The following is a 23,685-nucleotide window of genomic DNA, read 5'->3' on the forward strand; positions in this document are numbered from 1 at the left end:
TTAAATTTGAGTTCTAAATGGTCTATTTACTAAGCCTTCAGCTCCTAACTGCCATGTTATTGGCTGTGTTAGAAAAATTACAGGAGCTGATTGGCCTAGAACATAGACCCCTAGGAGCCATAGCAGAGGCCCTGACAGGTCGGCTGGGCCCTGGTAAAACAGAGGGGGTTTGACCATTGGACGGGGCCTTCGAGAGGGGTCGTTGCCAAAACCTGTGAAAAAAAAAATAAACTTGAGGGAGTGAGAGGACAAGGCTGCCGCAGCAGATCTCTCTCCCCAGCTCAGCACACAACAGCAGCAGCCTTTTGTGTCTCTCCCCCTTGCTCTGCTCCCAGCAATTGGTGGAGGGAGGAGCTGGACCCTGGCCCCTCCAGAAGTCCTTGGTTTGGGTAAAATTTAAAGTGCCACGCCTCTTAGTAGCAGTAAGACCATGTAAACACACTTTCCATGTAGTATTAAAACAACCCTTAATATCATGGGACAGGCGTAAGGTTCAGTGGGGAGTCTGATGGCGGCACCTAAGGGTGCACAAAGTGGGCATCCCAGTTCTTGCAGACATGAATTGTGTCTTCTATTCTACAGGCAGGCACATGTAAGTGTATGGCAGCTTTGTACATGGTATATATAATGCCTATATGTGTAATATCCTAGTGCAGAATTTCTGTATGTGCCCATGTGACCGATAGCGTTGTGTCTCTTCCCTGCAGCCCGCCGCAGCTGGCGCTGTGCCACTACCATGAATCTGGCCGGATTGCTCCCGCTCTTCCTCACCGTACATCTGACACGTAAGCATATGCTTGATTAACAATAAATTGGTGACAGTGTATAAATGGTTCTGGCTTTATAATATAGTATAATATAAGTGATGCTAATAAATGTACAAGCGCCTGTAAATTATATCTTTATAAAGAGCCAGTTCTGATGTCATCACTTCAGAGTTCATTAGGAAATCTTGGGTGTTACAGGCCGGATTTCTGGTTTTAGGTTTCTGGGGGTTATTCAGTATGGTTTTAAAAAGCAAAATCTCTCTCTAATGGACAATGTCATGCTGCACTGCAGGTGGGGCAGATGTAACAGGCGCAGAGAGATTTAGATTTTTATATTGTTTCTGTCCAGGGTGAATACTGTCTGCTTTAATTTTACGTGGCCTCCCATCTCGGCGGCCACTGATTGGCTGAGAGAACTCTCTCAACCAATCAGCGTCAGGACAGTCTTTTGAAAGTATTTTTTTTTTAAATTCTGCTGCAGCTCACTGCTGCCCGCCCCACCGCCCCACCGTCCGGCACATCACTGCTGGGAGGGAGGACAGGCTGCAGCTGTCTCTTTCCCCCGCTCAGCACACGTGACTGAGCAGCATGTGCTGAGCGGAGGAGAGAGGCTGTGCTGCAGCCACAGACTGTAATGTCTAGTGACAGGATTATATGCAACAAAAAAAGCTTGAAATATGCATGCAAATATGCATGAAAAATACTTAAAATATGCATGAAAAGTGTTAAAATATGCTACATTAAATAATAAAAAAAGTAATTTTTAACTTATTTATTTAAAAATCAGCATACAATTAGTTGCAAATAAACCTCAAAAATAGGCCCACAGCATCTGCAGATGTCAGTATGCTGGCTGCTACAGCAGACTGCAACGTTCAAAGCTCTTCTTGCATCAACTACACGGACCCTCATCTCCAGCGCCGATGGATCAAATGTCAGCATAGCGTGTGAGGATGGTGCAGTGGAAGGCTTCCTGCTTCCTCCCTGCGCCGCATACTCACTGTGACACAGCATCTTCTCCGCACCGCGTGATGTCACAACCCTTCCGCCCGCCTCCTCTACTGCAGAAGTCTGTCTCTTGGTGTAAAGTCCCAGGCCAGGGGCAGGCAAAGCTTCAGGAGCTTGGTAATGGCATCCGCCCAACTGACTTTTATCAACATGGATTGGCAGCCTAGACCAGTGTCAGACATAGCGTACATCCAAGGTTCCCCACACTGCGCACATACTGCCCCAGCCTGCGCACTCTACCACTACCTGGCCAGCAGCAGCAAAGCAAAGCAGTGCTGTAACTCGTGGGTGGGAAGAGGGCGGGGCCTAAAATATGCACCACCACTAAATTTTAGGTAAAATATGCAATAACCAGTGAGAATGGGCAAAATATGCAAATGCATATAATCCTGTCTCTAGTAATGTCTCTCCTCACTTCCCGGCTGCTTGCATAGGGGGAGTGGGACCCAGACCCTCCATCAGAGCCGTGCCTGGGTCAACAATATCTGCCCCCCCCCCCCCCCCCTCTTGGCACCACTGCACAGAACACAACTGTATCTATTGAATCTAATATAGACAAATAATCACGTGATTGACTGTTGTTCATCAAACGCGTCTAGTTAGACAGCGTCTAGGTCTACAGTTACAAAAGATAGACGCAAACATTATTTCCAGTTTTTTGGGCATCTATGTCGACATGGACACCGTATATATGGACAATGCCCCCTGGCATGGCACTATTATTATTATATAACTCTATGCCCACTTGGATGGTAATGTATGAACCAAGTCGGCAGTGGCGTAGCTACGTTTTGGGCGCCCCCCCCGTCGCCCGCCCCGCCGAGCACCCCTACCCCGCCGCCCCTGCAAACCCCCCCTCAATCCCCCGCAGACTTACCTATCGCGCTGGTCCCGGCGGCTCCGTTCTTCTGCTGAGGACCACCAGAAAATGGCCGCCCCCATCCAGCAGACAGTTTCAGAGAACTGTGTGCTATATGGGGGCGGCCATTTTGTGGTGGTCCTCAGCAGAAGAACGGAGCCGCCGGGACCAGCGCGATAGGTAAGTCTGCGGGGGATTGAGGGGGGGTTTAACTATAGCACCGCAGCCCCCGGCGCCCCCACATGCACAGCGCCCCCCCGCGGTGGCGGGGGCTGCGGTGCTATAGTTACGCCCCTGCAAGTCGGTCTAAACCAAAAACTTGTGTCGACTTTGTGAATGTCAATCACGATCCCGTCAACTTAATGTTTGCATCTGTCTTTCGTTACTATTGATCTAGACGCTGTCGACTATCTTTAGGCCTCTAACTAGACGCGTTTGACCAAGAGTGGTCGACAGCCTGATTATCGATGTAGACGCCGCCCATCCGTCGACTGAATATGATCTATTGAATGTTCTCAGAGTTATAAAACTCTTGGACTGAACATTTTGATTGTCAGCAAGTTGCATGTAACCCACATACATGACCCCTGTCCTTATGTCATTTCCAGAATGTTCTGTTTGTTCATGTTAGTAAGTCATGGGACATGAAATGTTCTCGAAAACAAAACTGTGTCTGAAGTGAACATTGTGTGATATTATAGTCGTACCTTACCAGGAATGTCAGCTGGACACGGATGAATCGTCAAAGTTGACGTTTTGGTTTCTTCAGACCATACTGAAACAATGGAAACAAGTCAGTGCTGAATACCTCTGCTCGGTACCATAGCTCCTGGTATGGGTCATAGGGTGACTGTATGAAGGTCTCCACTGAAGGTCGACAGGGGAGGAAATAGGTTGACATGGCTAAGGTCAACAGGGTCGGAAGTTTGACACAAGCATTTGGTCAAAAATGGGAAGGTCAAAAGGTCGATGAGTTTTTCATGTTTTTGTCCCGAATTTTGACGACATGGATACCGAATCAGCTTACCGTGTCCCCTGGTATAGATCGCTGCGTTTGGCACACTATTATATTCCCCCCCCCCCTCCACGCCCTAGTGGATGGTAGGGTATGAAATATCGACTGTCGGCACATGTCGGCTCCAAAAACTGCAAAAAAACTCATGTTGACCGTTTGACTGTCGACCTTTCCATTGTTCACCTAATGCTTGTGTTGACATTCCAACCCCGTCGACAATAGCCAGGTCAACCTATTTCATGTGTCGACCTAAGCCCTGTCGACCTTAAGTGGTCAACCCAATGCACGTCGAACTTCATAGTGTCGATCTAGCGCCACTATGTCCTGCTATTTGGAGACTTTCCTGCTGTCACTCCTGCAGGTGGCAATGTACCATGGGCGGGAGGGGGGCAGTTGTTGGAGCTGGAGATCACTGCTGTTCTGCAGAGCAGTGGTGTGCGCTGAGAAGATGCCGTGCGACGGTGCGCAGGTGTGCGACATTTGATTTCTTCATTGCAGGGATGTAGGGAGGAAGCTGGGGGCTGCCTAGGCTAGGGGAGCACTGGGCACGCCTCTAATAAAAACAGGCAGTTGCAGCGCTAGGCCACTCCCCTCTACGCATGGCCACGCCCACCCACCACTTAGTTCCCTCCCCCTTTTTGGAGGCCCTGATTTAGGAATTGCAGAAGTTGGGTGGTATGTAGTTCATACAGTAATATATAAGCCCAGGATTCTTAGGTCCTACCCTGTTCTAATCCTTTCCCATAATGGGGAAACTTTTCATTTCCTTTTATATTTTATGTACCACCAGGGAATATCACACTTCTGGGGAAATTTACTAAGATGTGTATTCTACTTCACACGTGATGTTGCCATAGCAACCATAGCCATAGCAACATCACACATGAAGTAGAATACACATCTTAGTAAATTTCCCCCTTCATCTCTACAGCATCAAATACAATATGACCTAATCTTTGTGCTAGTACCTAAAATGACCGTAATATTACTAAGATGGGAGTTCTAATGAATGAGGATGGGATGTTGCTATGGGCAACCAATCAGATTTTACTTCTTATTTATTTAACACCTTCTAGAAGATAATATATAATCTGAATAGTTGCTATGGGCAACATCGCATGTTTACATGTTCTGAAAAGCCCCAATTCTGATCTACGTCTCTGTGTTACTGCAGGGGGACAGTTGCTGGTTTCTCAGATTTTGCCAACAACGGGAAGTTTGAATGGAGCAACAAGAATCACCATCCAGGGACAAGGTGGGTAATGTTTGGAGGGGTGGCGTTGACCTGCAAATATACACTGAGTGGCCAATTTATTATGACCACCCCCTCAATACAATGTTGGACCACCCTTTTCCCTTAACACTCAATAGATTCTTCTTGGCATGGACTCTATGAGATGTTGGTAGGTGGTATGAGGAATTTGAGACCATATCCGATGAGCTGCATTTTCCAATTCCCCAAGATTTGATGGTACTGTATCCAGCTGCCAGATGGCCCGTTCTATCTCATCCCTCAGATTGTCAATTGGATTGAGATCTGGTGATTGTGCAGCCAACTAAGCAAGGTAAAGTCTCTGGGTGTGGTACGGGACTCCGACAGCTGGGATCCCAACAGTCATTTTCCCGACGTCGGGATCCCGACTGGCCGGAGTCAGACAGCATGGCGAGCGCAAAAAAGCCCCTTGCGGGTTCGCTGCGCTTGCCACGCTGCGGGCACGGTTGCTTAATACACGAGCCACCTATTCTATTCTCCCTCTATGGGGGTCGTGGACCCCCACGAGGGAAAATAGCGGGTGGCTGTCGGGCACCCAGCTGTCTGCGTTTTGACAGTCGGGATCCCGACGTCGGGTAAACGACTGTCGGGAACCCGTCCGGCACCAAGTCTCTGTCATGCTCTTCGAACCATCTGCGGACAATGCCAGCTTTATGACAGGGAGCATTGTCCTGCTGGAAGTATCCACCCCCGGCAGGGTACACCATTAACATAACAGCATGTAACTGATCTGCGATAACACTCAAATACCCTTGGCCATTGAGACGTTGTTCCACAGGAATCAAAGGACCCATACAATGCCAAGAAAACATCCCCCAAACCATAACACTGCCTTCACCAGCTGGAAGTGTTGTGGCAATGCAGTTGGGGTCCATGCTTTCGTGCTGTTTTCTCCATATTCGCACCCTGGCATCTGCATGGTGTAATTCATCGGACCACATGACCCTTTTCCAGTCATCTACTGTCCAATCCTTGTGCTCCTTTGTGACCTGTTGACGTCAGCTCTTGTTGAAGGCAGAATGTAGAGGCTTTCGAACAGGCCGTCGGCTTCCACAGCCTATACGGTGTAATGTGCGGTGAACAGTTCATTCAGAGACCTTCACAGTTGCTCCATGATTAAGATTCCCCGCAATGTGACGTAATGTTGGTCTTCTGTTGAACTGGACAACTCCGGAGAGTCTCCTGTCAGATCGAGCATTCAGTAGCCTGTGACAACCACAAGCCTGACGTTGAGACACGGTTTTCTGCTCGGTAGTCCGCTCTCTGTAAACATTAATAACTGCTGATCTCGGACACTTCACAAGTGCAGCCGTTTTGCTGATACTGGTTCTGACGTTTCACATTTTTTGCCAATTTCTTTGCAAGCAACACAGTGCAACTGATGCTTCACTTCACCTTTTTATAGCTATCTCGCCCTCTAGCGGCAACAACGTGAAGTTATGGCCGATCTACGTATAAGTGTCAAGTGGTCATAAGAATTTGGCCACTCAGTGTAAGCAGCCTAGCGCAGGTCGGAATCAGGCCCTATGTAGGCAAAATAGTTTTATTTGAAAAAGTGTATTTAATGTAAATGCTGCTGGGCGTTGGTGGGCTCCCTCGTGGCCGATAGTCACGGCACGCCACTGTTTTGTACAGAAATTATGCTACATATACGCGCATTGAGCCCCAGGGACTCGGCGGGGAATTGTATCCCGAGCTTAGCCCTCTCTTATGGAGCTAGACTCTGGATACATTTCCCCACCGAGTCTCTGGGGCTGAATGAGCGTATACGTAGCATAATTACTGTACAACACGGTGGCCTAGAATGATTGACTATGTGGCATAATTAGTGTACAACACGAGGATGACTACGTAGCATACTGTATTTACAAACTGGTAAAGTAGTTCTTGGACTATATTATATTCATTGGAGACCTCACACATGCATATTGGTGACATCTGGTGGATGAATATTGGCATTACAATCCCCAGCAATGCCATCACCACACTAGTCAGGTTGCGCAACGCTTTACCATGCTGCGACACGGTTCATCTCTCAGGCCATCCGTAGGACAGATATGCATGGCTACATCTGTATTAAGCTGGTGAAGTGATACAGTGGTGATAAAGTGTAAGGTGATAACACAGCAGGCAATAAGCTCTTAACTGTCATTTTTCCAACCCAGCCAGCATCGGCCGGTGTGTGCAGGGTCCTAGAGCCTGACAGCAGTCGCAGCTGCTGGGTATCACACCTCTATATATGCTCACAGTCCTCAGTGTTGATATGAAGGTCAGGGAGCAATGACTCTGGAGGGAGGGAGCAATGACTGACCAATTCCGTGTAAGAAGGGTGCTGATTGGACAATGCACTGCATCATACATTCAGACCCTTTAATGATATTTTATCATACTCTTCTCGCTCCTCAGGCTTTGCAGACGCCAACCAGTTCAATTACGGAGATAACAGTAATACCAACATGGGCAACAGCGTCCAGCTTGTTTCCTCCTCCCTTTCAATCCCCTGTGATGTGGAGAAAGATGCCAGTCTTGCCACACTGATCACCTGCTACACAAGGTAATGTCCTGAGGTTGGCATGTGTGTCCCGACTCGCAGCAAGTTAGCCACACACCATGGTGTGCGGGTACTGTGGGCACCAAAAGCATGTGACAAATCCAAGGTGTCTTTAGGGGTGGAGAGGATGGTGAGGGTGACCTGGTGCTTTAGATCTGCCAGGAAAGTTTTGTTATAACTCATCTAAGATATGTCGGTTATCAGGCCTTGAAAAATAATATTATTGTGTCGATGTTGTCAAAAGGTCGACACAAGGTTATTGTCGACATAGACATGGTTGACATGAGTTTGTCACAAAGCGAGAGGATGAAGTACACTTATATGGAGTCCATGTCGTATGTTTAAATAGACACCAAAAACTATAAACAACTCATGTCAACCTTATTCATGTCGAACATGACTATGTCAACTGTAAGCTTGCGTTGACCTTTTGTCAAAGTCAACTTTGGGTATGTCGACCATCTCAAGGTGCCAACCTAGTCACTGTTGACCATTAGTGTTCCACCTAGTGATTGTCGACCTAGACATTGTCTAACATTTATACCGTAACCATGTTAGGGCCAGAACTAAGGCATGTGACCGGTGCCACCGCACAGTGCACCAGATGCCATATTGGTGGAAGTGTCTGCTGTGATATTTTTTTTGCTGGGTGGGGGAAGCGCCGAGCAAGGGGGTGCTGACCAATAGCCTCTTTGGATTTGGCGTAACCGTGAGCCTACCGTATGTCTTGTGGACTTTTCGAGTTTGCAGCATCTGATGTCACATGCTGCCGTGTGCAGCCTTCAGTTTGGTGGAGGTGGTCAAGACAAACAGGCATCGGGTAAAGCGCTCTTGCAGCCACAGATGAGGTCATAATTCTATCAGGCCTCTGGGGAATTTTAGGTGGGCATAAAGCCTGTGGGCATAGAGCCTGTGGGCATAGAGCCTGTGCCACAAGTACACGTGTCTCTGAGCATTAGGCCCAGGCAGGGCTTAAAATGGTCCTGGAGAGTTGGTGGATTTAATTTCAGTCTCCCACCTAATTCCCCCCTCTCCCCTCTCCTCATTGGGAAAGATCCAGGGCCAGTGGTAGGGTTTTTGAACCTGCAAAGTATAAATTCTGCCTGAATTACTTTGCAGGCCAAGAATAAGATTGAACTAGTTCCACCTCTTTATTACAAGTGGTGCAACTCATTTCCACGCTGTCTCCCCCCCTTCTCAGCTTTAACCCCTGAGCCCAGGTCACTTAATGTGCCCCAAGGTGAGCAGGCAATAGCCTGACCTCCTGGCAATTGGCTTGGTTTTAGGCACAGTAAAATATAGGTAAGGGGGAGGGATACTGTGTGGCATAATGTGAATAAAGTGATATACTGTGTAGTGTATACTAGCACTACTGTGTACTAGTACTACTGCGTTGCATAATGTGAATATGGGGCTCTACTGTAGCATGTCTAAAAGGGTCTCTATTGTGTTGTTTAATGTGAATAAGGGGCATTACTTTGTGGTCTAATGTGAATAAGGGGCACTACTGTGTTGTATAATGCAGTGAGCGGTGCAATGTGAATAAGTAACACTATTGTGTGGTGTAAAGGGAATAAGGAAACTATTGTGTGGTGTAATGTGAATAAGTGGGATAATGTTTGACTTAAAATGAATAACGGACCTTACTGAGTGGGATACAAAAGTGGAATTTTTGGTATATAAGGTCTGATTACTGATTTAACATAAGAAATTAAGAAGGCTGCCATGGAGAAATCTGACTCAAAATCAGACCCTATTTTGCTAAATACTTGTTGACGTTGTATGCATCCCCTCTGGGAGATCCTTGGGGTTGACATCCAAGTGGGAGGTTCTGGAGGGGACAGGAATATGATTTGGATCATTATACCATAACAAATGAATCATGTGCTTCACACAGCAGTAAATGCCATTCACCATGTATCCAGTAGGCTGGACTACTTCAGGAAAAGACCTTGAAAATCAGGAGTCTCCCAGATATTCTATTGGCGGAATCATGGGACGCAATAAATGCTAAAATGTACAACAGTTTGCTGCGTTCCCCATATGCATTGAAGTGGTCCTCAGGTAATGTCTGAGGACCACCGGCACAGCAGGTTATAGAATGATATGTGGTTGTGATATGCCAGAATCAAGCTCCAGAAATTGAAATATTATGTAGCTTGTTAGGCAAAAGCATATATACATGGAATTGTCTATAGAATTCTATGGCCTTCTTTCCACAGAATTCCCTGGAGAGGGAACCTTCAGATCCCTCTCCTTCCCGACGAGACTTGTGTATGCACTGGCCAACAGCCGTGCATACGCAACAGAGCTCCCGGATCATATCCTATGGGGTTCTCTCTTCACAAGAGATAGCTCTTATCCGAAGAGCTGTCCCTTGTGTACTTATTCATGCATACAGCGTTAATAAACGATATGCGACACATGATACATCCCGCCTTCAGTGCACACCTGAAAAGTGATGGAATAAACAACAAGGTGTTTGGGGGCAGGACCAATCTTTGGTATACAAATGACTTCCAGTAAAGGCAGCCATTTTCTATTTTGTGGCCACAACCAATATTCATGAGAATGGAGCTTACAGTATGAATTCCCTAGGTACCGTTGGAGTCCATCCTGTGTGGAGTCCAAGTCTATGTTCATGAGAACATTGTTCAGACCACAACATGGCTGCCCCCAGTGTTTGTGTAGGAAACAGATACACTGGTTCTTGAGAATAAACATCTATGTGATGTTCTGTTGAGAAAACCTTCATCGTGGTTACTTTCCCCCTTCCAGGCCTATGCCGGCAGATTACTACATGGTGCGTGTGAGTGTAGATGGCGTGCCTGTCGACACCCAAAATATTTGCTCTGGATATTTCCAGTCCTCGTGGTGTATGTTCCAGGTACAGTATGCAGATATCAATTGTTTTCTTTTACCCCTAAATATTATACCCCTTTCACATTGCGAATGCTGAATCGCACCTGGGATATGGACATATATCTTTCCCCGGATTGACCCAGCATTTGCGAGGTGAAGCTCCAATAGTGACTCAGCATTGAGGGAGGGAGTGGTGGAGCGACGGGAGGTGGCAGCACCGGGGAGCAGGGGAGGAGGCAGCAGTTGTAGCTGACGCTGCCTCCTCAATATAGTGTGAATGTGACTGGTATCGGTTTACACTGCCTAGAATTTTTCAAAAGGCCATTTCACCCGGATCGACTCGGCAACAACCCAGGTCAGACCCAGGTTATTTGTGCAGTGTGAAAGGGGTATTACTAACACATCACCCCACATCCCCCCATTTACTTGAAATTAAGCAGCATTACTTGTTTAACGAATGCTAAATAGGTTAATTCACCTGTGCATGATTAAAGAAATCCAGAAAACATGACCTGTTGGGCGCACTTGAGAACCACTGGCCAATCGCATATATCACTGTTATAGTTGCAGTAACCTATTCTGTGCATGTTAATGTGATTAATTATTTTCTAATCAATTTCCAGACAAACATATACTACACCCCAGTGATTAACAGTATAGCACCGCAATCCGGATCTCCAGGTACTTATGGCACGACGTTGGGTTTTTATCATTATAGCACATTTTCATTTTGTAAAGATTATGTTGTTACTTTTCGGATTTATATATGGTTCATAATCAGTAATTGTGTTCTCCGGCTGCTTTATGCACTTAAGATTTCAGCTTCAACACACCCCAACTTAAATTTACCAAAGCTTCTAAAAATAAAAGAGGTGTTGTTGCCCATAGCAACCAATAGTTTTCTAGGATACAGTTGAACTAGTTCAACCTCCACCTTGGTCCTGCAAAGCAATTCTAACAGAAAAGCATTACAGATTGCAGGGTAGTGTAGGGATGGCCATTGACCATCGATGATTCAGTTTATGACTGATGTAGAATAGTTTTGCCATCGATGGGGGAGAACCATAAATGCATAAATGAATTTGTTTTTTCTTTTTCCTCCCAAGAGGCTGGGACAAGGAGCATAGCCCCACCCCTGTGAAGCCAAGCACAGAGTAAAAAACATTGATGGTCATCCATTGCATAGAATGCCACTATCGATGGCCAGTTGAATTATTGCCGCAATGGCACCAATGGACATTACTCGGGCAGTAGCAAAAACCCTACCACTGGCCCTGGCTCTGCCTGACGGGGGAGGGGAGGGAAGGGTATTAGGTGGCAGAGGGAAATAAGTTCCATCACCTCCTGTAGCACTTTAAGCCCTGGTCGACAATGGCAAGAGGTCAATGCATGCAAAATCTCAACATGGCAATGGTTAACACATGAAAAGGTCAACATGCGTTTTTCCCAAAAAATTTCTTTATGTGGAATTTTTCATGCTGTACAATCCACGTGGACTACGAGTGGGAGAAGTAAAGTGTGCAGAGCAGTAGTGGTGTGAGGCACCATGCCTGAAACAAGGGTACGCGCTGAACTAATTGGTGGGGTGTATGAGGACAGGTTTGGACATTAAAACCAAAAAAAAGTGAAAAACTTGTCAACCTTTGACCTTTTGTCAATGTTGACTTGTGCCTGATGAGCACCTATTTACTGTTGACCTAGACACTATTGACCCATTGGTCCACTCCCACCCCAAAGCAGATAGGAAGATCTAATGTACTTGTTAGAGTTTGTTCGTGTATTGTGTTTTACACAAGGTTCATATCGTAACATAGTAACATAGTAATTAAGGTTGACAAAAGACGTTAGTCCATCGAGTTCAACCTATCTGACCTGTAACTACTGACTTGAGTAAGTCATATCTATAGGATTCCCTTAGTGGCCAATAATGCATCCAGTTTTGATGTAAATTCAGTAACAGTAGTTGCTGTAACCACCCCAACCGGCAATGAGTTCCAGAATGTTACTGCTCTAATGGTGAAGAATCCTCTTCTTAATTCAGTAAGGAATTTATTTTCCTCGAGCCTCAGTACATGCTCGCGTGTCCTAAGTATAGGCCTGTAAGTGACCAATCATCTCCCAGTTCCATATGATTCCCAATCCTGTATGTGAACATACTAATAATATCACCTCTCAGCCTCCGTCTCTCCAGTGAAACATATTCAGCCTGGTTATCCTATCTTTGTATTCTAGTGATTCAAGACCTTTTACTAGCTTAGTCGCCCTTCTCTGTACCTGCTCCAATTAATTATGCCCTTTTTAAGGTGTGGTGCCCAGAACTGAACACAGTATTCCAAGTGTGGTCTCACCAATGCCTTGTAAAGAGGCACTATCACATTGGCATCCCTTGAATCCATTCCCCTTTTAATGCATGCCAGTGTTCGGTTTGCTTTTGCTGCTGCACTTGAGCAGTGTGCACTATTACCCAATTTTTCATCTACCCAAGTCCTTCTCTACAGCAGAATTCCCTATAATAACTCCATTTAGCCTATAGGTAGCTTGCTCATTTATGTACCCATAATGAATTACTTTACATTTTTCAATATTAAACCGCATTTTCTACCTTTCCGCCCACCTTTCCAGTTTAATTAAGTCACTTTGTAGTGTATCCACATCCTCTCCTGAGTTAATTTCCTTACACAATTTCATCTCGTCTGCAAATATTGCAATCTTACTCACTATTTTACTACCTATATCATTAATGACTATATTAAACAAGTTGGATCCCAATATTGAAGCTTGCAGGAATCCACTTTGTAACTTACCCCAGCTGAAATGTATGCCATTTACCACCACTCTCTGTCCCCAATTCTGCAGCCAATTTTTAATCCAATTACACATTTTATCTCCTACCCTTAAGTTACCTAGTTGTATTAATAACCTTTTATTCCATGTAAGTGGCCTCAGGAAACATTTTTTGAAAATGCTGTTGCTATAGAGATCATTGTGCTTTAGAACCAATGCAGAACCCCTAATGGGACTGCAGATCAGCGGCATTCCGGGGGGGTGACATACCAGAGTGTGGACCCCCAGAACAAATCTTCAAACGTTGCAGTATTTAACCTTTATATGATCAAATGTATTGGACTTCTAAACTACTGCTAACAAACCTTCTAAAGAGGATGAGTGCAGGTGTTGACCATCCAGCCAATCAGATTCTAGCTATAAATTACCAATGATTTGGTGAGCTGTGGGCCTGTTTCTAATGTGGTCGATAATGTAGTTACAGGTGCGATTGTTTGACGCTTTGTGGCCAGCGCAATCCCCTGCTGTGTCTGAGAGTGACGCTGAGGTTGGCTGGTACTTTGGGGCTGAGTTATCACAATCCGCATCCCCATATGCGGGTGTGATCTCATAATATATGCAATGTTATAATGGACGACAATGCATGGATGTATCAATTATCGCATGCAGGGACAGAGCTTGCCACTGATTATCCGATTATAATCGCTCTCATGAGTAAATACAAACATTGCGCCCACATCAGGATCACGCCCTGTGTACTGTATTGGTTTTTAGCGTACTTTCCACGTGATTATTATATTGCCGTTTTCTGTGCTTAATTCTTGCAGGTTCCATGATCACAATTACAGGCAAGATCTTCACGGACGTCTATGGCAGTAACACGGCATTAAGTTCGAATGGGTTAAATGTCCGCGTTCTAAGGCAAGAGATCCAGCACAAAAAACATTTTGGTCTATTTACTAAGCCTTGGATGGAGACTAAGGGCCTGATTCAGACCTGCTTGCTAGGCTGCGTATAACGCACATCCCCTTGCTGAGCGAATCCCCGCACTAGCATGCCGCAAGGAGGAGAAATCATTCGATGGTCGCTATCGAATGATTTCTGTAGCTTTCGCTCTGAAAAGTAAGTCAATACTTACATTTTCAGATGCCCACTATCTGGCCCGACCCGATTCCACGCCAGCAATTGAATGACCCCCATAGGGACTAATTTCTAGCGGTGGCTTTTTATTTGACAGTTTTTTAAGCACAATTAAAACGCAGTTTAGGACACTGGGGCAAAATCCAGCGAGTTGGTTTGGAAATGATTTATTTACCAAGATAAAACACCGGATAATGACTTTAATAAAAGTATCATTTCAAATACCGGCCACATTTTTTAAAATTAAGTTGTTCAAACATGACGGCGTCAAAACAACCTGAATCCATCGACCCACTGCGACTGATGTATGAAGGAGATAAAGCACAGGCCAATCAGCTCCTAACTGACGTTACAGGCTATGTTTGAAAAATGACAGTTAGGAGCTGATTGGTTGGTACGTTTTCTCCATCAACTTTATCTGCATCCAACGTTAATTAAATAGGCCCCCCACTAATCTAATAACTGTATTTATCCCTTGTTGTTGTTTTTTTTTTTTTTGGGGGGGGGGGAGGGTGTCATTATTTAGATTTTTAATATTGATTTCATTGTCTCACAGGGTTTATGCAGGAGGAATGCCGTGTAATCTGCTGGTACCTAATTCTGATACACTGTAAGTAATCTACAACAGAGCAACTGAAAACACTACAGCGCTAAGTGTTATATGCGTTATAGACTAGGCGTGGCCATTGATGCTTCGAAATCGATGGTTTATGGACGATGTAGAATAAACACCCCTATTGGTCACACCGTTGAGCCTTTTATAAAACCCCACCGGCACTAGGTATGCATAACTGCAGTCACTGTGTATAGTGCATCACACTAACTTCCTCCGGCTGGTCATGGGTAAGGCACAGGTACCAGGGGGTCCCCTGAATAATCAGGAGTTTAATTACAGTTGCATTGTGGGAGTGGACTACAGGTGTCAGAAAGAATTGGGCGCCAGGCCATCTCATAAAACAGTAATAAACAGTTTATTTAACATATAGCAGGGAAGAAGCAGGGAAAACTTCTGAACACTCTCCTCCAGCACAAAGCATAATGGTTACATCAGTGACTTATCATGCCATCTCCTCCAGCACATTAATCATGATGGTTACATCGGTTACCTCAAGGCACCTCCTCCAGCACATCACTTAATTGCAGCGGCATAAATATGGTAAACAGCGGTTCATACATGGGGCATCCTGGGACCAGTAGTGCTACACATCACAGGTTACTGTCTCTCTCATCCATAGCGAGGACTCTTGTCAATGGGGGGCTACTCAGCATGCCGCGTGGCTTCGACCACTCACCCAGATACGCCCTCTCCTGAGACTCACACCTGGCACTCTTCTAGGGCACCCCTACAGGAGGGCATCACCCTCTCACTGGACTCACTGGACTGGGGCTATCACTGAGGCTACATTCTCCTCCTATTACTCTGCAGAAATGGGATCTATTCACAGTGACTCACATGTGCTGCTGCTCTCTCCATAGAAGGGGTGTAACTCATGGCAGCTGTTTCCAAAGCTGGGGACCATGGAAACGATGGCTGGTCGTCCCATGGTCCCAGCAAACATGCACCTTCTCCTAGCTGACACACCAGACTTCTGCTCCATTCTCACTTACACTTCCTGTCTGTCCCCTCTGCATGAGGTTTGCATGTGAACACTGTCTGAGCTCCAAACTTCTCTCAATGTGTGCATGGAATATATCGCTTAATATGCATTATAAAACAAAATAGTTGTTAACTCTTGCAGTGTCTGTTAACCCTTGCAGGTCCAGGGTATTACACTTTCACAAGCCCCATACTTGGAACAGATCACCAGCCTAAGTATGAACTCCAATAAGAGCAGTCTAACATCTCTATACCAGGGTTGCCGACTTTAAAAAAATCCTCTCCGGGAGAAGCCAGGAGAGGAATCTTATATTACGAGTTTTGGGGGCGGGGCTTAACTGTGACGTCATTAAGCCCCGCCCCCATTACAGCAAATAGCAGAAATAACTGATATCCATGGAGGGGGCGGGGCTAAAACGACACAATTGTGCCGTTTTAGCTCCGCCCCCTCCCCTGAGACCCGCGGATTGCGGCATATACATGCCGCGATCGGGGGGCTCAGTGGGGGTCCCCCTGATTCCGGGAGGGTTGCCCACCCTTCCGGGGGCCGGGAGAAAGGACACGATTTTCGGGAGACTCCCGCAAATTCCGGGAGGGTCGGCAACCCTGCTCTATACTGTATGCATACCTCCCAACTGTCACGATTCCGTCGGGACAGTCCCGATTTTCGGGTCCTGTCCCGACGTCCCACCCGCGGCAGGCATTGTCCCGCTGCGGGGGGTGGCAGTTGGGAGACCCCCCAATCTAGTAGAATAGACGCTGTGCGCATGCGCACAGCGTCTATTCTCGTATGAAAATGAGGTTGCGGCTAATTAGCATAAGCCGCGCCCTCAATTGCATACGCCCCACCCCGCGCGTGTCCCTATTTCGTCCGGACACAAGTTGGGAGGTATGCTGTATGTAACCACTTCAGCAACACACCCATACTAGGTGACATCTGCATCTGATTAGCCAACCCCCGGTAACCACATAGGAAAGCCCAATACATTTCTATTACACTTCTTGGTGGGTGCATCTGAATGCAACTCTGTAGGAACACCATCCGTGATGAATGCTGGTGCAACTCAGACTCATGTGCAGATGAAAAACATTTCACCGGAAAAAATATATAACACATTGTTCCAAACAGGAAAAAAACACAATAATTGGCCCCCCACAGACAAAACTAACAAACACATTGGGCCTCACAGAAAAAAAAAAAAAACACTTTGGCTCCCACAGGATATAAATAAAACACTTTGACCTCCACAGAAAAGAAAATACAATTTCCCCCACAGAAAAATAAACAAACAAGCAAACAAACAAACACATGAGGCCTCACAGAAAAAAACAAGACATTGGCCCCCACAGGATAGAAAAAAAACACAATTTCCCCCACAGAAAAACAAACAAACAACAAACACACTGACCTCTACAGGGAGAAAATCCCAGTAGCCCCCAAAAAGAAAAAAAAAATACATTAGCCTGCAATAGGAAAAAATAAAACACAGTGGCCCCCACAGGAAATAAATCAAAACACATTAGCCCACCACAATACTGGGCCCTCCTGGTGCAAGTATTGATGGTGGACTCTCCAGAACCTCAAGTGGTGTTGCAACACACTAGAAGCAGACATCTCAGTGCTTGCAAATTCAGGCACATGCTAACATACAAGGGGGAGGCGGAAAACCAGAGCTTGCAGATTATCGCACCAGTGACTCCGGCACCAGATGTTAGAATGCACACAGAAACACCTACCTGTGAATCAGGTCCTCAGTGTGCAATGCACTTACCATATGATGTGTATCTACAGGTATGGACTACAGCTTGACAGCGTTAACAGTTATACCGGCTCAATGATCTGCTATTCCACTGGGACCTATGTCGGTAAGACGCGCGTTACATGTGCAGGTGGGAAGCAGCAAAGTTTATGGAATTAACAATATAATATTTTTGTCTATTTTTTTTTATCCAATAGGACATCTCAATGTCAGCTTTATTCTCGACAGCAATTACGGCAGGTAGGTTATATTGCTCATGTAAAATATGGTCACAAACTTAGGTTACTGTGGCACCACCCTTAAATAAATTCACAAGGTTAAAAGGTAGAAATAGACAACCTTCATTAAAGAGAGAGGAAGCCAGGGTTGGGCTGGCCCACCAGAGAACAGGGGAAACTCCCGCTGGGACCTCCTGCCTAGGAGACCCACCTCCTCAGCTAGGCATCAGGTTCCAGACTGCAGTATAGTCCAGTATTTACTATATATATTTATTGAGGCCCAGACCAATGCAATGATAAGCCAAACCTCTGTGATGACTGGCCACACCCACTCTCGGACATGTGCCCCTACCACGGCATTCCACCGATGGGCCCTTCATGTAGTAATATTTACCTGTGTAGTTTATATTGAAACACTGCCATATATCTCATGCCACGTGAGTCAACGATGTACACATGGCAAGTGGAAATTACTTTTATGGATTATACCATGTATTACTACCAGCAGCGGCTCCTTCCTGTGTGTAATAGGTGGGCTGCCGCTATCCCTGCCATCCAGGGTCCACGTCGCATTGCTGGGTCTCCACCCCCCAGGATACCTGTCCTGCAAAATGCATTTCACAGATGCACACGCAAAAGTATGGCTTTTATGGGCTGCATCGACTGCAGTCCATAGAAGCTGTCTAGGACTGCGCGGGAAGGCAGGAAGTGGCTTCCTACAGCCAAGCCTCTGCTTATCACAGCTCGGACTGGCAGTCCCGGAGGGAGGAAACACCTGCCAATTGGACTCCCTGTCATACGGGTGACTCATAGGTAGGACTTCCAGTAGGAAATCACTTCCAGCCCCAGTGTAGCCAGTGCAGTATCCCACTTTGAATCGTATAAATATGGCCCATGCCCTGTTAAACAATGTTACAAATTACTCCATGGCACAGCAGGATAGGACTGTAATGGCATAGGTGGGACTGCCAGGACAGTAGGTGGGTGCAGGACTGGAGTGTATCAAGTATAATCTATCATACACAAAGGTCTTGATTCAGACCTGTTCTCAAGGCTGGGTATACTCGCAGCCTTGCGTACAGGTCAGTGTTGCCCGCCGCCCCAACATACGCATGTGCAAAACCCCCACCAACCAAAACGGGGCAGAATTCGGACCCATATGAACAGGTCTGAATCGGCCTCAAAGTTCACATTTCCCCTGTGATGGCAGCCCTACTTGAACTCTCACCTTGAACCAACCCCCCCCCCCTCCCCCCTCCAGTGTCCCCCAAGCAGTTTGGGGTAAAAAAAAAATAATGAAGTATTATTTTGACTTATAATACATGAAATTTACATAGATCTAGAGGACAGGTGTAACCATTGGTAACCAATTAGCTTGTTGCTATGACCAAATTTTCCAATTTATCTCTTAAGAAAGTTTGATACATCTCCCCCCTCAGTACCGGAAACAGCATATCTAGAACTGATCCACGCATGATGGGAATATGTCATTTTATAGTGACCATTAATAAATCACAGCATTTACCTTCTGTGTGTAACTACTGACACTTTCCCTGTTGTAGGAGCTTACCCAGTCTGGCCACGTACTTTGTGTCTTCTCTCAATAAAATCGCCATGTTCCAAACGTATGCAGGTAAGAAAGATTCCTTATATCATCCCTTCATTACTGATGGCTTTGCCTTCATAACACACCTGTTGTGGTTATCTTCCAGTGATTACTGAGGTCTTCCCCTCTGCTGGGAGCACGCAGGGAGGGACAATTGTCACAATAACGGGACAGTACTTCGATCAAACCGACGCGCCAGCCAAAGTGCTTGTAGGAGGTTAGTAAATATCATTTATAACATTGGGATACAAAGTGATTCATGCTTTTTGGGTTTTGGTAAAAGTCGGTTAAGGGGCCCCGGGGTATAAATGTCCGAAGAGAGGATGGGCTCTATCCATTAGGCCCAGTTCAGGACTTAGGGCCTGTTGGCCTCACAGCAGGCTATTGAGCGATTCTAAAGTTTCTAAAAATAAAAAGTATTGGTGCTGCCCATTGACCAATCAGATTCTGTCTCTCATTTTCTAGGATGCAATTGAAAAATGATAGACAAAATGTAGTTGGTGGCTTTGGCCAATACCACCACGCAGTGAAATGACAATAGCTGAATGACTGTATTGCACTTTCCAGGTCAGGACTGCCTCGTCCTTGGATTAACAGACACTACAATAACTTGCAGGACACCGCCAAAGCCACCGGGTTCTCCTGCTTTCCTCCCAGGTATATAATAGGGCAGGTGTTTACTAAATAAGCCGTTTTGTATACATTTGGTTGAAACAATACACATCCACTCGAACGCGGTTGAACGGAAGAGAAATCTTTCGATGGTTTCTCTTCCATTCGCTAATAAAAGACAGGCAAGACAGACTTTTATTTTGGCCGGAGATGGCTGAAACTCACCAAAGCCGTTCGCCCAAAGGGTTTATGCGTGCATGCGCAATCCACGAACATCGGGGACGGAGACGAATTTGTCCTGTAATGAACAAATCTGAATCGACCGCATAATTCGCTGTATCCAACACTTTCAACTTTCTAGCGTTGCATAAAACCTTATCAGGTGTGATTACGTAGCAGATTGATGTCACATCCTATGAGGCCGGTGGACACCTGTAGCCATCATAAATGAAGATATTTCCAACTCTTTTCTCTAATACATTTTCATTTTCTGGCAAACAGGAAGCCGAGGACTGAAGGTGGAGATGTGGAACACCACTGTCCCAATGAACAGTGTGCTAACATTAAATGAAAACTCAACCGGCTACGTTGGCGCTTCTTGGTTTGATGGAGCTTCAAGATCTTGGCCGCAGGCCACTTCTGTTTTCATTGCGCGTTTCAGTGGCTTCTTTGTGCCACCAGAGACGGATTACTACAATTTCTATATCAGGGGAGATGATGACTACGCCTTGTATTTCAATGAAACCGGTGACCCGGCAGGCAAGGTATTGAGGATCTTTTGGTCATGTGATGTTATGCTATACGTTTTTACAAAAGTGGCTGGTTTACACGCCTAACGTCTATAGAGAAATAGCATTGGGCATTTTACTTCCTGTCTTATTCTCTAGCCACACCCCTCTTACAGAGTCTGACAAAGGCCAAAAAGCTTCCTGGGCAAAGTTGTAATTTTTTAATATACTTTGGGGCTCATTTATCAATGAGTAAATCTTGCTCTGCATGACAAATGTTTCTCCAACCAATCAACTCCCAACTGTCATGTGTCATTATGGTGCCCGGCCTATCAGCTTCCAACTGCCGTTTTTTAAACGCATGTCAGTTGGAAACTGAACTGATGGCAGTTGGGAGCTGATTGGCTGGTGCGCCAGTTGTTATATGCAATAAGTTTTATCATGCACAGTGAATTTTATCTCTCTTTGATAAATGAGACCCTTAGCACGGTATATTTGTCTACTGCTGGGTACACACCAGAACGATTTAGGCTGAATTCCTCTGATTTCGACACATCGTAAGAAGTGCAGAATCGTACCTGTTTTCAGTACCATTCTGATCCGATGCGTGCCCCCACCAGTCATTTATCGGATTGGAGATTTTACCTGCTGCACTAAAGATTCGTCATCTACATTGGGTTGGGTACCGATCATGTGCAGATTGTATTCTCCAATACATCGTGTGACCATTGTACGATTTCAAAGGAAGTCGTTTCCCGATTGTCGCACATAAGCAGCATGGGATCAGCTAATGGAGTGAACTCTGCCGGAACTGTACTAATACTGTGTTTCCTATCAGGTACAAGTCGCTTACGGTCACTACGCAACTTCTTACTTTACGTATTTATCTCAGAAGTCACAGACTTTTCTCCTCCAGAAGGGAAACCCGTAAGTGTGATTACAGATCATGTGATATTATACTTCCAGCGGATGTCATAGAGAGCAGTCCTTGCGATATGTTAAAACAGCGTGTATGGGCGCTCAGGGACTCGCCAGTCATAATCTCCATTTGCATGTAAGGCAGGTTATACTGTACACCTGGCATGTAGGATCTAATGCTTGAGGAGTGTGCAGGAGACTTTGGCTGTAGGCTGCCCGGCTGGCGCTGTAGCACAATGTACATAACGTAATGGTTCCATCAGTAAGTTACATTGGCACAGCCATCTGGCAGTCACCTTAAGAACTTTGCCCCCCACAGTACATCAGGACAGGTGATAGATAACAATTAAATTAGGCCTTAATTCTATTCTCAACCCCAGTCCAGGTGCCCTAAACTGCAGCCCAATCAGCTGATTTGCTTACCAGCCTATCAAGATGATGGAACAATACAACACTAATGTCAGCACTGGCGGCTGGGTGTGCCTGAACACTTGAACCTTGAGTGCCATTTAGTGGCCTCTGTTGCCCAAAACACTTGAATTCCCCCCATAGAGGTGAGAACAGTGGCGTAACTATAGCTCCGCAGCCCCCCGCGGTGGCGCAGAGAAATTGGGGGCGCCGCCGGGGGGCTGCGGGGCTATAGTTACCCGCGGTCTGTGTCTTGCCCGGCTTTTTGTCGGGACCTGCCTGACGTCACGGTCCCGGCCGGGTCCTGCTGCAATGAAAACTGACAATTAGAAAATGGCTGCCCCCATACTGCAGGCAGTATGGGGCAGCCATTTTCTAAGAGTCAGTTTTCATTGTAGCAGCAGGAGCCGGCCGGGACCGTGACGGTCAGGCAGGTCCCGGCAGAGAGCCGAGTTGGACGCAGACCGCGGGTGCAGGGTGCAGGACAGGTACGGGTAAGAAGGGGGGGGGGCAGGTTAGGTGTGTGCGGGGGGGGGGGGGGGGTCGCCGAAAAAAAAATAGTTAGTTACGCCCCTGGGTGAGAAGGAGCAGCATTAGCCTTCTATTATATAGAACTGTTTTTAATAATAAGATAATAAGACAGATAAAAGTATAGTACCAAAGAAAGATCAGCCCCACAAAGCAATATAATCACCTGCACACCAACACCATTTAGGCCAAGAGTAGGCAAATGCAGGGGGTTTCCAGTTGCCCAGAAACCCCCCTTTCCTCACAGACTGCCCAGCGGCCACTACATGCAGTATAATGGATTTTCCTACCAAGTCTGCTGTGTGTGTGTGCCTGTGGATCTGGATGCTCAATCACTGCACCATAGAGAATCTGGTGCATACCGTGGTCATTGGGCCTTCATATATTTGATGTAGACTACACTGTGTCTGGGGCAGACTATAGCTTGTTATATGCTAATTATGCATCCTTTATGGGCTGGCAACAATCGCTCTAAAATCAAACGTTAGGATAGGAAACCCCCCTCTAACGCTTGCCCCTGGAAGCCTTCTGCCAGCCAATGACACCACAGCTAAATGTCGGTATATAACTCTATTCCCAATGGTACAAAACAGAGGGGGTTATTCTGGTTCAGTCCTTCCGGCAAATTCCTTCTTAGATGGACAAAACCATGTGCACTGCAGGGGGGCAGATGTAACATGTGCAGAGAGAATTAGATTTGGGTGAGTTATTTTGTTTATGTGCAGGGTAAATACTGGCTGCTTTATTTTTATACTGCAATATAGATCTCACTTTGAACTAAAACCCCACCCACATCTAACTCTCTCTACACAAGTAACATCTACCCCACCTGCAGTGCACATGGTTTTGTCCATCTAAGAAGGAATTTGCCAGAAGGAGTGAACAGAATAATCCCCAGAGGCAGGACTACCTTTGGTGCAGCAAGTGCAGTGCACTGTGGCCCCTGAGGACCAAGAGGCCCACTGCTGCCCCTCTCTATCTCCCCCTGTCACCCTCTGCCTCTTCTTATCTCTTCCTGTCACACTCTGCCTCCCCCTGTCTCTCCCTGTAA

General features: G+C 46.1%; 1 protein-coding gene across 1 annotated transcript in view; it reads left to right on the plus strand.

The window, feature by feature from the left end:
• Positions 1-710: 710 nt before the first annotated feature.
• The window catches only part of PKHD1L1 (PKHD1 like 1), a 155,971-nt gene continuing 132,996 nt past the window's right edge, over positions 711-23,685 (plus strand). The window contains exons 1-14 of the mRNA XM_083186703.1: positions 711-785; positions 4,824-4,904; positions 7,329-7,476; positions 10,252-10,360; positions 10,959-11,016; positions 13,947-14,040; positions 14,816-14,869; positions 17,649-17,722; positions 17,814-17,856; positions 19,397-19,467; positions 19,547-19,657; positions 20,008-20,097; positions 20,554-20,816; positions 21,619-21,707. Of these exons, the coding sequence (XP_083042829.1) occupies positions 737-785; positions 4,824-4,904; positions 7,329-7,476; positions 10,252-10,360; positions 10,959-11,016; positions 13,947-14,040; positions 14,816-14,869; positions 17,649-17,722; positions 17,814-17,856; positions 19,397-19,467; positions 19,547-19,657; positions 20,008-20,097; positions 20,554-20,816; positions 21,619-21,707 (1,334 nt within the window). The 5' untranslated portion in view covers positions 711-736. The remainder of the gene's footprint in view (positions 786-4,823; positions 4,905-7,328; positions 7,477-10,251; positions 10,361-10,958; positions 11,017-13,946; positions 14,041-14,815; positions 14,870-17,648; positions 17,723-17,813; positions 17,857-19,396; positions 19,468-19,546; positions 19,658-20,007; positions 20,098-20,553; positions 20,817-21,618; positions 21,708-23,685) is intronic.

The sequence above is a fragment of the Crinia signifera genome, chromosome 5 (genome assembly GCF_055691185.1).
Source record: "Crinia signifera chromosome 5, ASM5569118v1, whole genome shotgun sequence".
In the NCBI taxonomy this organism is placed as follows: Eukaryota; Metazoa; Chordata; class Amphibia; order Anura; family Myobatrachidae; genus Crinia; species Crinia signifera.